The sequence below is a fragment of the Pinus tabuliformis genome, chromosome 6 (assembly GCF_031772625.1).
Source record: "Pinus tabuliformis cultivar Carrire ecotype Pingquan chromosome 6, CPIR1, whole genome shotgun sequence".
In the NCBI taxonomy this organism is placed as follows: Eukaryota; Viridiplantae; Streptophyta; class Pinopsida; order Pinales; family Pinaceae; genus Pinus; species Pinus tabuliformis.
The window spans coordinates 1,120,486,796-1,120,504,829 of record NC_142292.1 but is presented as its reverse complement, the minus strand read 5'-3'; the positions used below and the strand labels follow the sequence as shown (position 1 = coordinate 1,120,504,829).

At 38.4% G+C, this 18,034-nt stretch overlaps 1 protein-coding gene across 5 annotated transcripts in view; it reads right to left on the bottom strand.

Moving 5' to 3' along the window:
* Positions 1-18,034, bottom strand: part of LOC149262811 (methionine--tRNA ligase, chloroplastic/mitochondrial-like) — a 440,349-nt gene that overhangs the window by 3,991 nt on the left and 418,324 nt on the right. For 3 of the 5 annotated variants that reach the window (XM_089425277.1, XM_089425274.1, XM_089425270.1), the window contains one exon: positions 10,438-11,245. The exons of 1 other annotated variant lie outside the window; for it this stretch is intronic. In XM_089425277.1, coding sequence (XP_089281403.1) covers positions 11,027-11,245 — 219 coding nt within the window. In that variant the 3' untranslated portion in view covers positions 10,438-11,026. Of the gene's footprint in view, positions 1-10,437; positions 11,246-18,034 lie in introns of those variants that run through there. One more of the 5 variants, XR_016259204.1, reaches the window with a different exon arrangement.

Below are 18,034 nucleotides of genomic sequence, written 5' to 3'. Positions count from 1 at the left end.
CTATATTCTTAGTAGAAACTTGTTGTTTCTGTATATACAGTTGTATTATTTATTGAGCTTCATTGCTCATTGTAATTCAATTCAGTTCATTCATTGATTATGGTATCAGAACTCGTGTATTTTTTTTGAATAATTTTTCATAGTTTGAAAATTTTAGTGCTTCATTTCGAAATTGCTCTTCTGTGGAGAATTTTTTTCTTCTTCAGTTTCCATTTAGGGTCACTATGCGTGGTTTTTTAAATAAGTGCCACAAGGATCTGGATCTGGGCCATTTTGTGGAAGCTGGTGCCTGCAATCGATCAATCGTGGTTACGTTCAGCGTGCATATGTCGAATTTTTTTTGCGGAACTTCTTGCTACGTGTCTGCACCGTGGCTCTGTTCGGGGGCTCGTAGCTGGGGTTAAGGTACAACCTAGTGTTTAGTGAGGTGTTCCTCATCCCAGCGATACACTCTGTCTCTGCCCGAGCTGGAGGCATTTTTTCTTTGCCACTTGTCAAGTCTTTCTGTGTGGCCTGCGGAAGAAATGTCAGCGACGGATAGAAGAGTGACCAATTTCCTGCATAAATATCGCATCCTCCTGCTCGAGAATCGAAGCCAAGGCGTGCAACAAACGAGGATTGGGGTCAAATGTGCAAAAGCTGTGATCCGATCCATTAAATCGTGCACTTTTTGCCCAATACCCTCGTCGTTAGACTGCTCCGCGATCCAGTCCATTAAATCTGCCTTCGCATCTGCATTGTTGGGCTTCTTTGCATTTGCATTGTTGGGTTTCTCTAGGATGGACTGCTCTGTAGAACCTGTAAAAGAAGAGGTCGCGGGTTCGACTTCAAGTGCGGACGACGAATTCGCAGGGTGCTCCATAAGGGCCCAAACAACAATAGAAGTATTGTTGCAGAGGAGAAAGGACGGTGAATCAAGCGGCGACTGTGTGTGAGGTTTCCTGGCACGTGATTTCCTGACGGTTGCGTATGAAATTTCTGTGATTTATTTAAACACGGATTTTTTTTTCTTTCTGAGTTCGCACAGTGCAAGTCACACAAAAGATCTGAAATTACAGTCATCCAAGAATCCGAAGTTACAATCATCCAGTAATCCAAAGTTTTAGTGGCATCTAATCAAGGAGGGGTAGTAGATTTTTTTGGCGTGACTGTTTTTTTTCTTTTTGGCGTGATACAGTGAGCTAAAACGCATACGTTTTATCCTCTTTATGATGTGCGTATAAAGCAACTTTCACCTTTCTGACATTGAGATCCAAGCATACCTTCTAGCGCAAGGTATCATCTATCCATAAATACTACGATTTCTGGTTCTATTTCTATTTGCATCAACATCTGTCAGTTTTTTTCCGGATCAACCGGCATTTGCATTGAAATCTGTTCCGGATCCCTTTGTCGTTTTTTGTGTCTTGGGAAACATGTAGAGGGCCTCACTAACCAATCTGATGTTGGAAGGCAATTAGTGCTTTAATGGCACCAATTATAACATCTAGAAACAGAGAATGTTGACCATTTTTTAATATAGGCATCTTGACCAGCGCATTTTGGGCAAAGAGCTCCGTCCTGGTACAGCTGGTGCCGATCAAGATAAGTTTGATGATCAAAATCGAGAGGCTGTTGTGCTTCTCAAACTCTCTGTGACTGATGATCAGTTACCACAGATTCCTTTCGGCAAGATAGCTACCGAAATTTGGCAACATTTGAAGGAAATGAACGAGACATCCGATAAGAGCAGAGCTTTCCTTCTAGAGAATCAGTTGTTCTCCATCATGATGGAAGAACATATGTCTTTATAGAAACATTTTAACAATATTAAAGACAATTGAGATCAGCTTGAAGCCATTGGTCGGAACATGAAGGAAGAAGATTTGGTAGTCATTACTCTGAAAAGTCTACCAAAACCTTATGAGCACTTCATAGAAACACTCAACATTACCTCCAGTATTGTTGATCTGAAGTTTCCGGAGTTACACACCAAACTCCTACAGTAGGATTGTTGGAAACAACAGTTTGGTAGTGGTGCTTCATTGGCCTCCTCAAAAAATGCTTTTGCTACCCAATATCAATCCTCTTAGCAGAAAGGTTCTTCTCAACATTCTGATCCTGCTAAGAAGAAAAATGTGCAGTGTAATTACTGTCACAAGTTCGGCCACATGAAGAAATATTGCCGACAAAGGATTGCTTCTGAACAGAAGAAACAGGGAGGGTCTCATCAGACAACAAATGTTGCAAAACAATCCGAGCAGAAGGAATCTACCTTTTACGCCTTTATGGCTAAGAGGTCCTCAGATCATGTCCCGTCTTCTGCCTGGTACATTAACTCTGGTGCATCACGTCATTTATCTTGCAGACATGACTGGTTTATTGACTTCTCATCTTTCAGTGATTCTGTGGTATTCGGTGGAGGTGAGGAGTACACAGTGGTTGGCAGAGGAACAATTCAGATCCAGTCTAGCGGGTGCACACTCATCTTCCTGAACGTGTACTATGTTCTTGGTATGGAAATTAATTTGCTGTCTATCAGCCAGATTATGAGGAACTCTCCTCAGTTTGATGTGGTGTTCAATTCACACAAGTGTTCCATTATTGACAGGGACACTCGTCTTACGGTTGTTGTTGGCCTAGAAGATCATGGCCTATACAGGCTTCTTGACACTGGTGATTCTCCAGAAGTGGCTCTAACAGCTCGTGTTTCTCCCATCAACACTTTGTGGCATTAGAGATATGGGCATCTAAACATTCAATATCTCTCTCAGCTATCTCGGGAGGGACTTGTGTCAAGGTTACCTGATATTCAGACTCAGTAGTTGGGAGTGTGTGGCGCCTGTCAAGCTGGCAAGCAACATCAGCCTTCATTCAAGGATGGAGAATCTTGGCATGCATCTAAGGTACTCCAGTTAATTCATGCTGATATTTATGGTCCTATGAATACATCTTCTATTACTAGTTGCAAATATTTTTTGCTTATTGTAGATGATTTCAGTAGAAAGATGTGGATGTACTTTCTAAAAAATAAATCTAATGTATTTAGTATCTTTCAGAAGTTTAAGTCCTTAGTTGAAAAAGAGTCTGGTTGTAATATCATAACTCTTAGGATAGATAATGGGGGGGAATTTTATTCTTCTGCTTTCTCCAACTTCTGTGATACCCATGGCATCAAACGCTAGTTAACTACACCCTACACTCCTCAGTAGAACAGTGTTGTTGAACGTCGCAACCGTACGGTTGTTGAAATGGCTCGTTCCATGTTACAACACAGGAGTGTTCCAAACAAATTTTGGGCTGAAGCAATGTTTACTGTTGTCTATCTTCTTAACCAATCACCTACTCAGGTTGTTAAGGGGAAGACTCCAGAAGAGGTTTGGTCTGGCCGTAAGCCTAAGATTAGTCACCTCAAAATGTTTGGCTCAATTGCATATGTTTGGATTCCAACTGCTAAGCGCTCTAAGTTGGATTCCAAAAGCTAGAAACTCATGATGATAGGGTACAATGATCACCACAAGGCCTATAGGCTGATAGATATAGACATTGGTCGTCTTAGCTTCAGTCGAGACGTAGTAAATAATGAAGACAGAGGGTTCTTTCAGTGTCCTTCTGAGTAGTGTTCTGAGGATCCACTTCACAGTGTTCTTCTTCTGTTAGGTCCACCTGATGGGAGGGGTAATGTAGCATCAGTATTTGATGATGCACTACCTAACCTTCCTCCGGAAAATAATCCTCCTCTTGTTGTTCCTATTGTTACTGAGCCTCCTCCATCTACTCTTGATATTGGTTCTTCTACTCTCCGGCCTAAATGGAGGGCTAAAACTATTGGTGATCTCCGGGATAATGAGCTCCTTGAAGGTAGAACTTCCAGAAATAAGAGCAAATAGCAGTCTACCGTAAATTTTGCTCTTATGGCTAACTTACACAATGTTTTTGAGCCTCAAACCTATTCCAAGGCTAAGGGTATACCTGAGTGGGAATAGGCTATGGAAGCTGAATTCCAGAGTCTTCAGAAGAATCACACTCGGACCCTTTCTGATCTTCCTACAGGGAAGAAACCCATTAGCTGCAATTGGGTGTATAAAGTGAAATATAAAGCTGACGGGACCCTAGACAAGTATAAGGCTCACCTTGTGGCTCGAGGGTTCTCACAGAAGGAAGGCATAGACTATGAGGAGACCTTTGCTCCTACAGCCAAGATGAGTACCATATGGCTTGTCCTTGCCTTAGCAACACAGTTCAATTGGAAAGTCCATTAGATGGATGTAAAGAGTGCTATTTTGAATGGTGACTTACAAGAAGAAGTTTACATGACACAGCCTCCAGGATTCAAGGTTGTCGGCCAAGAACAGAAAGTCTGTAGATTAGTCAAAGCATTCTATGGTCTGAAACAAGCCCCTCGGGCTTGGTACATGAAAATTGACAAGTACCTAACAGATCATGGCTTTCAACGAAGTCCATCTGATACAAACCTGTATATCAAACATACTGGTGATGATATTCTGTTTGTGGTTGTCTATGTGGATGATCTTATCATTACTGGCAGTTCAACACATTTGATCCATGGGATTAAACAGGATTTGTGCAGTACTTTTGATATGAAAGATTTGGGACTTCTTCATTATTGTTTAGGGGTTGAAGTCTCAGTCCAAGTATGCCAGAAATCTTGTGGACAGGTTCAGAATGCAGGATTGTAAACCTGCCACGACTCCTATGGAACCAGGGCTCAAAATTTCAGCTTAGTCATCCTCACCACTTGTGGATGAAACTTTATTCAGGAAATTAGTGGGCAGCCTCATCTACCTTACTGCCACTACACCTGATATCAATTTTGCAGTGAGCTACATTTCACGCTTCATGTCATCTCCTAAGGCTGATCACTGGATAGCAGCAAAGCGTGTGCTGCATTATGTAAGAGGCACTCCTGATTATGGAATTCTGTACACTTGGAGTTTAGATCCTACACTCAATGGTTACATAGATTCAGACTGGGTTAGTTCAGTTGATGACCATAAATCTATAGCTAGGTATGTGTTTAGTCTGGGATCCGGCGCTGTCTCATGGACTAGTAAGAAGCAGCAAGCAGTGGCTCTCTCCTCAACAAAAGCAGAGTATCAGGGGAGCAGTTAAGGCATCTTGTGAGACAGTTTGGCTTCGACGCATGCTTGCGGATATGCATGTTTCCCAGGTAGGTCCTACTCCCTTGTTTTGTGATAATCAGGGAGTGCTCAAACTCGCCAAGAATCCAGTCTTCCATGAACGAACAAAGCATGTGGAAACCCACTGTCACTACATTCAACAGCTTGTTGAAGACGGATCCATTCAGTTGATGTATGTTCCCACAATGGAGTAGTCAGCGGACATCTTCACCAAGCCTCTTGGTCCTGATAAGTTTGTAAAATTCAGAGGGTCTATAGGTGTTGTAAGTAGATTGAGCATTAAGGGAGGGTATTAGAATAATGTTTTTTTAGTGTTTAATGCTCATTTGTGACTGTAATTAGCAGTTTCTTGTTAGAAACTTGTTGTTTCTATATTCTTAGTAGAAACTTGATGTTTCTATTTTGTTAGTAGAAACTTGTTGTTTTTGTATATACAGTTGTATTATTTATTGAACTTCATTGCTCATTGTAAATCAAATCAATTCATTCATTGATTAGGCACCACTTTTTTACAGTTCAACTTACCATCTAAAAATAGATAGGAAAACAAAGGTGGTTAATAGAAGTTTGGAAAACATATTGAGAAGTTTGGTGAGTGAACACCTCAAGAAGTGGGACCAAGTGCTTGCTCAAGTTGAATTTTCCCATAATGACTCTCCCAATAGAAGATTCAAGATGAGGCCATTTCATCCACTAGAAAAATCTCATAGACAACTATTGATGAGCCACCTCATCATTTCCACTTTTTGATCCGATATTGAATTTGGAAATTGAATGAAGATATATGTCCAAGATTATAGGAAAACAATTGAAAAGATGTGGCAATCAAAACTCAAATTTTGTGGCACAAAATCAACAATTTCTCATCTCATTCTGACAATTAAGGTACAAATGGAAATCAAATGAACACTTAACAAAACTTGCCAGCAAAGATTGGAGATTTGACTTCAACAACCACCAACAACATTCAACAATTTGAGACACATTGCAAAGTTTATGTTTAGTTAATTTTATATTTGATTTGATTTCCAGAAAACAAGGAAGAGATAATTATTAATTTTAGTATTTAAGCAAGCATTTTGTAATTAATAGAGGTTCGGACTTGAGGAGTCTTGGGTGACCTTTTGTGTTTTAGAATTTAATCAATAAATTGCAAGATCAAAGGACTTTATCTTTGGCTACAAACATTCATGTGCCAATTATTTCCAGTCAGTGTCTTCTATACGTGTTTGTGTTTCTTACTGAGTGATTCATTGAATGCTTTTTCTTCAGTATTTGAGTAGAGAATAATGAATTAAAATTCATCATTAGATGCTCTATTTCACAGTATTCAAATACTTGTCACTTTTGCCCTCTAAAGTTGCTCTGGGATTCATCCTTCATGCCCAATTGCAATGGATTGTCTTCTCCTTTCAACTTGCAACCCTCTGATAATTTAAGTGTCTAAGAAAGAGTTGTCTACCTTTCCTTTACCAGTCATTGATCATGCAACCAACATCTTGCAGACCATTGTGCTTTTATGTACTCTGACTCCATCGCCCACTGAATTCTCTCTTGCCCAATTAAGCCTTTTTCAACCCCCATCCTAGTTAAAAATATGGCCACTGAGCATATTAAAGACTTGTTGCTATTGTGACCTAGAGTAGCAGAGTTGATGAGCGACCCCTCTCCTAATTGAAGGGCCAACTTTTAATCCCAAAGTGGTTAGAGGTTACCTCAGTGATTTCCATCCACATCTAGGAAATTTCTAAGTGATAACAGGCTTTAATTTGTTTTATAAACTCCAATAAAGTGACATTAATTTTGCAACAAAGCAGTTAACAAAATATTTCAAGTTTTTTAATGAGATGCTTATGATTCTTTTATGCAACATGATGTCCAAGAGTCAAACAAAGTGTTTATTTGAGAAGCTAGGAGACAAAGCAACGAGGATAGTTGTTGAGGCAACAATAGAACAACTATTTGAGAGCCATTGTAAGAATTTCCTTGAATGCATACATGTAGGTTACAAGTCAACAAGGAAAGAGTTATTCTATGATATGGGGATTGATGTCAAAAAGTGGTCAAGATGTTTATGCTTCATTTGATAAATATGTTGAAGTGGGAACAATTAGAAGGGCATATTAAATACCATGCTAAGAATATTTTTTATAGGATGAAAAGAAGCAAGTTCTTTTCACCAATTTTCCCCTTGTGTTGAAACTACAACTTAAGAACTTTGAATATGATGTCATGTGAGACACAATGGTTGAGATACATAACATTATTTCAATAATTGGGAGCGACTGGGGGTTTCCATCGTTTATGCAATTTGGAGATGTTTATCACTGTTCAAGGGGTTATTTGGTTAATGATACTCTCATAGTAGATTTGAGAATACAAGAAATGGAAAGCATAGTGGCAAAGGTGTAAGCGTTAGTAATGTTGAGTGCAAGAGTTTAAACTTGAATAGAGTCTCAACATGGTAGGAAATAACACCATGCAACTACTTAAATTTGTAAATTTTGACAATATTGAGGATCTTGAAGTGGATACAAGTCAGTTTTCCTATAATACCTCCCTTTGTCAAGAAGCTTGAGCATAGAAGCCCACATAAATACATCTGAACCTTGTTATCCAAAATAGCAATTTAATGATTTGTATTGCTTGAACTTGATTTATATTTTCCGAAGTGAATGAACAATAGATCTTGTGAGCCTAGTTCAAGTTTATAAAGGAAGAAGTACCCTAACTAAAGAGGACATGAGTTTGTTTGGTACCTTTATCAAAGCATCAAAGGAACAAAGATATTGTTTTTGTTAGAAGGAGCACTCCCATATTCACAAAGGTTTGCATTTAGAGAGCATACCATATTGTCATATTTATACATGTTACATGTGGCTAATGACTCCCCTTGGATACTTGCTTCGGACAATATAGATTTAAGTTGAATTAAGTACATATAATGGTTAGGGTTGGTGTGTCCACATTGGAAGACATTTGTAAGACTCATGTGCATGATGACGAGCTTTACAACCTCAGACAATTTGGGGAAGCTACATGTTTGGCACACATGTCGACATGGAGGAGGATTTGATTTACATAATTTGTAATGAATTCACCCTTGATAGCTTTTGGAGGGAAGGCATTATACCTTGGCACATGATCTAGGGTCTTACTCGCAAATTTTGTGGAAAAAGCCTATCTTTGAAGGATCAAAGGAGGCGTAAGTGGAGAGAACAAACCCTTGAAGGGCCTTTGGAGGCTAGATGTTGCATGTTGAAGCCCGCTTTTCAATAATTGATAGAGAAGTCTCTCTCTTTGGAGTCTATTTAGTATAGAATATTGTACTTATGGCATGAAAATCCCAATTTTTGCATATGTTAGACCAACTAATTAGTGAAGAGGGATTTTACCCCTCCATAGGCTAGACTAGGGGTTTTTCATTTCCAAATATCATTGTTTATGTAGAGAAAGTTGAGCATCTCCTTATGGATAAAGATGCACTTCCTCATCATTTTTTGATGGATGGAATGGGGAAGAAATCCCTTAAGTAGTTCTGAAATTTCTACTACTTGTCCCATTTTCTCAAAGGCCATGGAAGGATGGCTAGAGTGACTTCTTGTGGAAATGGTTTTGTGAATGATTTTACCATTATGATGGATTTTCATGCTAGGGTTTATGGATGACCTTGAATTAATGAGTGAGTGTTTTCTTTAATCTTGTTGGATTTATGAATGAATGATTATTAAGTGTAATTATACTTTTCTAGTGGAGAGGGCGCATTCTCTTGGTTTCTTCTTGGATATACCCCTTCTTGAAAACCCTTGGAAGATTTTTGGTGAAGAATCTTCCCTTAAACTTGGATTTTTTAAGATAACTAGGTCAATATTCTAGGGTTATTAGCCAACAATCCTATATATCACCGTAAATCCACTTTCCTTCCCCTAGGGATATCCTTGACCCCATATGCCCCCCAAAAAGGTAATAGGCTAAGGAATTAGTCTCCAATCCTTTTGTCAAACTATACCCTAAAATTATTTCAAAGTCATTTTATTGATCTACTCTTGACATCACCTTTGAACCCAATGACTTAAACCCCAACAATCTTAACCTAGGGAAGCATCCCCTTAGCTTGATGAGTGTCGGCCTATATTATAGAAAAGGATTGGTGAGGTGACAATGGCCCCCTCTTAGTTTTATTCAAATTGCACTTGAGCTTTTGGACTTCACCTCAAGGAGTGCACGTTTATGTGATAAACCATTTTCATTAGTGTCTTTGGGCAATCTCTAAATCTACTTTGGCTCCATGAAATGACCCAAATTTAAGGTAGTGGTTTCCTTAAGTACCAGAGCAATAAGAGGGAGGGCAGGAGTAGGGTGAGGGAGAGGAGGGTGATCAAGTAACAATGAGGCTTGAAAAGTGGAAGGGGGTAGATGGGTAATGAGGGTTCCACTTGGAGAGGGAGTTTACAATCTTGAAATGGTTCATCAACAACATTGGGGGGCCGGAGGGGGGGGGTTAAGATGATTACTTTACTTCAATATCTTTGGCAAGACATTCATGTACCATTATCGTTCACGACTTAACATTTTAGCATGGTTGGGTGGATGGGTTGAGGCAACTTTTACAACATAGTTTCCCATCCTTGTAATAAGGGTAGTCATTTTAACCATTTTCAAATTCATATACCATTATCCTTATAACCTCATACTTTAGCCTAGTTTTAATATTTACCCATCATGTAATAACTTATATATTAATGATAGAAAAATGAGTAAACAAAGTAACTTTAAAAAAATACAATATTTAATTCACGTTATCATTATCTTGGTAGGAAAAAAGAAGCTGTACCTCTTTTTCTTTATCTTGTAATCATTATATACAGTACAGTAATAATTTTTATGATGTCAAATTACGGAATATAAATCATTTGAGGTTCTTACATTGTATAAATTTGTTTAAATTTATACAATTCTCGTTAACTTCAAAGTGCCTTCCTGAGTTTTAAATTTTCAATATCCTAAATCATAACATTATTGATGATTTAATTTTTTATTTTCTTATATCACAAGTCTGAATGTTATTTATGATTTGGTTTTCATCCAACTCACAATAAATATGTCATGGACAATTTATAATTGCTGCATATTTTACTTTAGTCCATGTATCCTGAAGCTCTATCATAACATTTACTTTTATACCCAACTATCAACTATTTGATTGATATGCTAAATTCCCACCATTTCATCAACTACTCATTTTTATAGCTTGTCCCTGCTAGAGCATAGCTCATGTCGATTCTTTTGAACCATCTCAGTTTTAAAACTCCAAATATATTACATTGCTTGATACTAAAAAGGTATGCTACAACGTAACCCTGAATAAAATGCACGAATTCATATACAATTCATCATTGTGACGTAGGACAAGAGCTTCCAGCAAACAATGCGATCTTAATCATAAAATGGCAAGCAACACTTGAATGCCATAAGTCCTTGTATGGCTATGCTTCACAATGGAGCAAAGAGATGAGAATGAAAAGCTTCAAACAACGCTCATATCATAGAAATCAGATATTCTTTGGAATCTGATTAGACCACAAATAATAGATTTCTTTCGCCTTAACCAGAAATAACAATAAATGGAAGTGATATGGGATCAAGGCACACGCAAATACAACTTTCTTTGGAAGTCTTGTTTGAAGACATTACTATTCCGCTCCTCCACTTGGTACACATTGCAATCAATTTTCTACACAACACAGGGCTTGCTATGGTCATTATTGTGCATACTAGAATCCGAGTCCTTCCAGACATAATCTTTAAAGAGAAGAGAAGCAATGTTCACCATTCATATCTCTGCTTCTTCTGGAAATATATACTGGTATCTACTGTTTGAAGTATTAGAATTCTGTGATGGTAGACACATTATAAGTTAATTTGCGATCTATGCATGCATTTGCTGTGCCTTGTTCTTGAGCCTTTGTCTTAATTTTTCCACTTTTCTCTGTTGCTTTAATGATTTTGAGCTTTTCCTCTTGTAAATCTTCAATTCTTTTGAAAACAGGCTCAGGCTCTGCCATGACTTGACCTGCCTTGAGAGCTCCCCATGCTGTATTGCCCTGCAATAAAGTGGGTAGAGCGAGAAACATAATTATACACGTCAGACAGAAATATATCTGTGCGTGTGGATGGTTGGCATTTGGTCAGATGTAGACTTCAAAACTTCAAACGTTTATAACTTCTTAATAAATCCAGAAGACATTAAAAACAAAGTTGTATAATCCGGGTTGGTTGGTACTTTCTGTCGGGGCTAGTAGGGTATTTATTTCCTCTAATGATTTCCCATTTCACCTTGTGTGCATCTTATAACTGGGGCTTCATGGAGAATGGAGATACTCTTTTGGAGCAAATGAAAGGACACCTGCATTCCCATTCAACTAAATATGGAAATTACATTTCAATCTAAACAGCTGCCTGAAATTCAAAAGCTTTTGAGATTCAGGCTCTAATACAGTAGTCTTTTTCAAGAAAAACACGACGGCAGTAACGCATCGAGTACAAAAAGCTTTCAATGGTACTATGAAACGAATAAATTGAAATCTGAGGGCTGGATCAACACTATACATCAGAAAATATATCGCTGAAAATCCTTTACAAGCACTTGATTACGATTTGCCTAAGATGAACTGTACATTATAATGCCTGGTGCTGCCTGGAGACTTTGTTTTGACATGTAAAGTCAAACATTACCACTCCAAGGATCTCTAGTGGATCTTTAATATCTCTTTTGGGAAAGCATTTTGTGTCCTCAACAGGATTATTCAAGGAAGTATCCGAATGCTGGATGGAACGTAAAATGAGAACAACTAAAATTGCAATAAATAATATAATGACCAAGTATATCGAATTTTTAAGTAAATACCTTGCAGGATTGAGACATGTAGTTCCCAAACTTGTTGCAAATAAATGATCCACACGCCAACAATGCTTATTTAGTAAAATGCCAAATTTCCTTTGCTTTGTTTTGGGACCATTGTTTTGTCCCTGAAATTTCCTTGCAAGTATCTGTATGTTCCAATTCCTTTCACAGATTCCCTTTCGCATTCTGGCAGGGTTTCTCAGCATTGGTCTACCCCTTTGTTAGCTATGTTGAACTTTAGATTTAGATCAAATTTCAGGAATGGGTGGAGAGTCTGGAGACACCACCACGATTTGACGGGATATATATCCCGTCAAATCGTGGTGGTGTCTCCACCCATTCCTGAAATTCGATGTATATAACTTTATTACCATTTTCTTGTAGTGATCACAAATAGTCATTTAATAGATATTCTCTTAGCACTTCTAGTTTATCATTAAGCAATTACACTTAGACATTCAACCATAAATGCACAAAAATAGTAGAGATCACAATGTTGGAAACACTGAGAGGGGGTGAATCGGTGTTTCTTATCAATTAAGTAGCACTTATTGAAATTTTCAGAGCATTAATCAATCTTCAGCATCAAACATAAGCCAACAACACATAGAATCAATAGATAGTAGACCCCAGAATTTTAGGTGGAAACCCTTCCAAAAGAAAAACCACCAAACACTTCTCTAATAATTTATGAGCACGTCAAATGCTTCAGCTCCAACTAAAAAGGAAGACCCAACTCCTTAATACTCTAGAAAAACGTTCAATTTTCTAGCTCCAACTAGAAGGATACTCCAACACCCTAGTTTTATCAGCGGCTGCTGAAAGGATGCTCCAACACCCTTGCAAGCTCCAACTTGCCCTAACACCACCCTACCACCCTGAAGTGTTTTCAGGCTCCAACCTGAAGGTGACTTCAACCACCTGCCTAGCACCACCCAACCACCCTGAAAATGATAGTAGATCAGACAAACTATTGTGGGCTCTCGTACCAGGGACAATGACCGATTTACAAGATATTTTGGGCCACCGTACCAGGGATAATGACCCAGTTACAATGAATAGACATTTCGAAAAGATGTAACAATAAAATCCCAACAATGAAACTCTTGCTCCTAAAACCCTACTGCAATAATGACAAAAACCCTTGCTGCAAATGATAGACAGTTTAATCCTTACTGCTATACTGATGAGAAGTAATAATGATAATGAAGTGTTAAACAGATGGACCTTTCTCAATTGATACCTTGAAAATGTTTTGAAGCAATGATACAATGAATGCCAAAACCTACTTGGTGATAAAGCCCAGACTACTTGCTCTGTCTCTTGGAAGCCCTTTCTGCAAGCAAAGATGATAAGATACTCTTGCTACACACTACTACAAACAGATCCTACTTCATGTGCTGTTACATGCTATCATGAACATTTAATAAACCATTATTCCCAGATCATGAGACATGGACAAATACCAGACTTTTCAATGTTGTCACTTTGATGAATATAGGTTTGGATTGCTTCCAACCAATGTCACTGGTTCGGGTTCGAGTTTGGGATCGATAATGATTAGGTTCGGTTTGAGTTCAAATTTTTTGTTGAGGCTCGAATGAGGTTCACCATTAGGTTCATCTATATATATACACATATATTAATTTAAAATGAATTGTTGGATAAAATAGAAAGAAATCAACATCAGTAAACATCAAAAACTCTATCACGGACATGGAAACAGCAACGATAAATTACAAGCTTGAGTTGTGACATGAAGTTATGAGTTTTGATCTATGGACTTGGTCAATGGCTATGAGGATAGATGAGGTTCATCGAACATCAATTTTTTTTTAAGGTTCACTAAAATTCGAACCTCAAGGTTAAAGTTCGACGAACCTTGTGACATAGCTTCCAACAGGTCAGCTTAACTTCTCCTTGGCAGGCACATGTATATTAATAATTCCAGCAACTTCAACAAGGTTTCAGGATAGTGAGATCAAAGCAAATCACTGTATTACCTTTGTTTCATTGACAACAGTTCGGCTTAGGCATTTTAGGATTGATTGTGACTTAGATTGCTTCTATTCCTTGTACAAGAGTCTGCACTATTCCACATATATAAGTCCATGTTCGCAGCGATTAGGTCAGTGGTCTTGGATACTTCTTCACTGGTCTTGTAGACAAAAGATCTTTATGCTCAGAATGTCAGGCCTAAATGAAACAACAAGTCTTTATGCTCAGAGCCACAGACCTGCAAGTCATCTCAATTTGATTTACGGTGTATTCACAGGTAAGCGAGAGCTATTGGTCTAGAGATATAATAGGTTGAACCTTTCAGAAATAATCACATTCACATGTTCTAGGATTGATGAAATTTGGCCGCAGAGAAATGGTTAATTCAGGCCACAGATTGAGGCTATTAGGCCTCTGCCCTAGACGTAAAACAAGCTTCAGATTACACCCAAACTCTTTGCTAGTCTTTGATGAATGCAAACATATCTCAACAGTTTTATAAGGGAGATCTGAATGACCTTGGCAGCCCTTCAATATAGTCTGCAAACACTTCAAGGTTCGTCCTCCATAAGTGCTCAAAATTCAGAATTTGATGACCACCGGAATCACAACTTCAGAGCTTGATTTACCACCTGCAAGGATGAGAAATCGAGACCCTTATGCCCAGAATTCATAACCATAAACCCTAACAGACTTCGCTGTTCTGAAGAGCCATAGAACAGAACCCTTGCACAGATATGATGCCCTCAAGAGGGCCGAAACTCAGAAACGACAGTTACAGATCTACTGCTCCTTCAAACCCAACGAAATCCTTGATAGTCTATAACCATCCATAAACCAAGTCCAAAACTTCTCAAATTCCTCTCGTCTGATCTCTCAATACTCCACAGGGCCGAAGAGCAATTTCAGAACTCAATGAAAAATGATATTCATTCGCAAATGCATACCATGGGAGGGAACAAATGCCCTTTTATAGATTTTGGAAGACACCAAAATGGGGCAGCTAACTTGATCTTTTAAGACGGAAATGCAATTAAATTTAAATTTGAATTTTTGGATCGGAGCTAATTCATGAGATCGTTGCCCTTAGAAGGGAATTTGAATTTTAAAATTCAAATTCTTAAGCCAAAACCCATGATACCTTAGGCTGAATTTTTAAATTAATTTTAGATGCCCTCAACAAGATATTTAATTTATTTATCATAATAAGACTTCTTTTTGACTTCATGACTTTGCCAAATAAAAGGATGCCACATCATCAACCTTTGGGGTTTTTTCCCACACGTTGGGGGCTTCATCTTCAAACAAGGATATCTCACAAATCACAAGGACTCTCATGGCGTGCCACATACCACCAGAATCGGCTCAACAAGTAGAATCCAACAATGATGATCTGGACTTGAGACATCATGAATTTCCATGTCATTTTGGTCAACAAAGGCGGGGCATCTTCTGGTGCTGCTTGGGTTGACATCAATGAAAACCACATTTCAACAATCTCCCCCTTTGTCATTGATGGCAACACATGTACTCCCCCTGCAATCACTGATCCCCCTGACTCCATGTCTTTGATCTTCCTGACCTGATTTCTCTCCCCCTTTGACATCAATGGCAAATGGTGACTCCCCCTGACAATCTTCCTGTTGTTGTATACCTATAACCTGCGTCTGCTCCCTCTATCTGCTTGGCTGGATAAAGAGCATTTCAATGTGAACTTGGGAGAATCCCAAGTTTCTGTCGAAGATACTCAAAAGTCTCATGTGGTAAAGGTTTGGTGAAGATGTCTGCTATTTGCTCCTTGGTCTCGATATATTCCACCTTTTTATGTTCCTCTCTACAACTTGTTCTTGAACAGAGTGATACTTGATAGGAATATGTTTTGTTTTAGAATGCATGACATGATTCTTGGAGATGCTTATGGCGTTGGTGTTGTCGCAGAACATTGGAATGGGCTCATCAAACTTTACTTGAAGATCCTGCAACGTTTGTGTCATCCAAAGGCCATGAGTACAATATGTTGCTGCTGCTATGTATTCTTCTTCTACTGTGGATAAGGAGATTGGAGACTGCTTCTTGCTCAACCATGATACAAGAAAGCCACCTAAGTAAAAGACTACTTGTTAAAATTGGCAACTAGGGCCAAATTCCACTTTGGACAGCTCATTTGATGGAGATGATTATTGCATTGAATTCCTCTTTTCGAGAGGACCAAAATTGACCTAAAGATCATCAAATTTGGATAAGGAGAAATGTGTTTTTGAATTTATGCCCACTCATATGCAAATTGTCAAGGTCGGCCTCACCTCCATGTAGGCTCATAAAGCCCAAACGTCATGTCTCTTGACCCTCACCAATTTGTATATATAGAGGTGTCCTCCCACCTCATTTGACACATTCAAGTGCTTCATTACATAACAAATTCATGTTTGAGGTACCCGAGCTCTTGGTCGAGGACAAAGGGTTGTTTGCTTTGGGTTTTTTTTCTTCTGCAACAGGGCCAAGATTCTTCAAATGGTCAGCCGCAGGACTTAAGGGAAATTTTGGGCAGTGTGTATGGGCCAATTTGTTATTGCAGGACCAAATTCAAGAACAAAAAATGAGGTTGAGTTTATGCATAGTCTCTGGGATGGTTTGTGGTAAATAATAACGAAGAAATTATCCCCTTTGTATCACTGCACTTCAGATCTACTGCTTCAGGAAGGGCTGCAGGTTTTCTCTTGCATAGATCAGGAAGTCAAGAAGCTTATCATGGGTCCAGACCAGTCCTAAGGGCCAGCGAAGAGCAACTCCTTGTATGCCAGGGTATGTCGCAATTGAAAGGAGGTGCTTTGGATTAGTTAAGTGTGACAGTTGTATACTGTAAACAGCCCTAACCAGACCATGAGTAACTTCTGTTGACAAAGTGTTGGAGTTGCAGCTTTTGAGCCACTTTCTTGTCTAAGGTTGGATCTTCAAATTAGCGAGTCATTTTGACTTTGATCTATTGTACTCTCTCTCTGCTGAACATTTGATATTGATAATAAGAATTGATCAAGGGTTTTCCCCATCTTAGGGATTTTTTTCCCTGGCTTGAGCCATATTATTGTGTCCTCTTGTCTTGGCTTGTCTTCGTCATTTATTGTATATGTTCTTTCTTCAGTTACTATCAATATGATAATGATTCATGTGATTGCTAATGGATTAATAAATGGGCTAATATGGAATATTGAAGTAACTGTCCTAAGCAAAGAACATGTTAACCTAAAATTAACATGGTATCAGAGCTCAAGAGAGGTCAAGCCCAAGCAAGAGTAAAAGGAAATCACTGAAAGTTTTGTTGACAATTCTCTGTGGCCTCCTTCTTCAAAGATCAGACATCTTATAGTATTGATCTATGTTGGTAGTCCTAGCGAGGAAATAAAAGGACCTATCTGAAGTTCGTATCCTTGCCCTAAGGCAAAATTCGCTCCAGCCCTTCAGATGGCATAATTAGATGGCACAATTTGCAATTCTTTGACTCAGCGTGGTCTGGAAAACAATATATGGACCATACTCCTTTATTGTCATTACAGGTCTATACTATCTTGAATCTACTCTCTCACAGATGTTTTAGAACTGCTCCCGATCTCACATAGTGGACTTCTACATGATGAAGGACTCTCACTAATGGTATGGTCTAATCATAATGACAATGATATCGCACCTCTGTATAGCCTCATTGTATTGGCATATCATCTGCATAATATATATGGTATTTGCGTTATAATCTTTGAGTTATAGTCGTTTCATTATATGATTTCACTTCATAAAAGTTTCCTGTGTATAGTCTCGGCAGTATAATTCCGACACTGTTGTATACATTGATTCAGTACAATGTGTGGACAACCTTAGCATCGTAAATATACAGTGATCTCGGTATAATGGTTGATCTCTGGACTTTATATATATATATATATATATATATATATATATATATATGTATTCTCAGCATTCATATATATGGGTTCTCGAC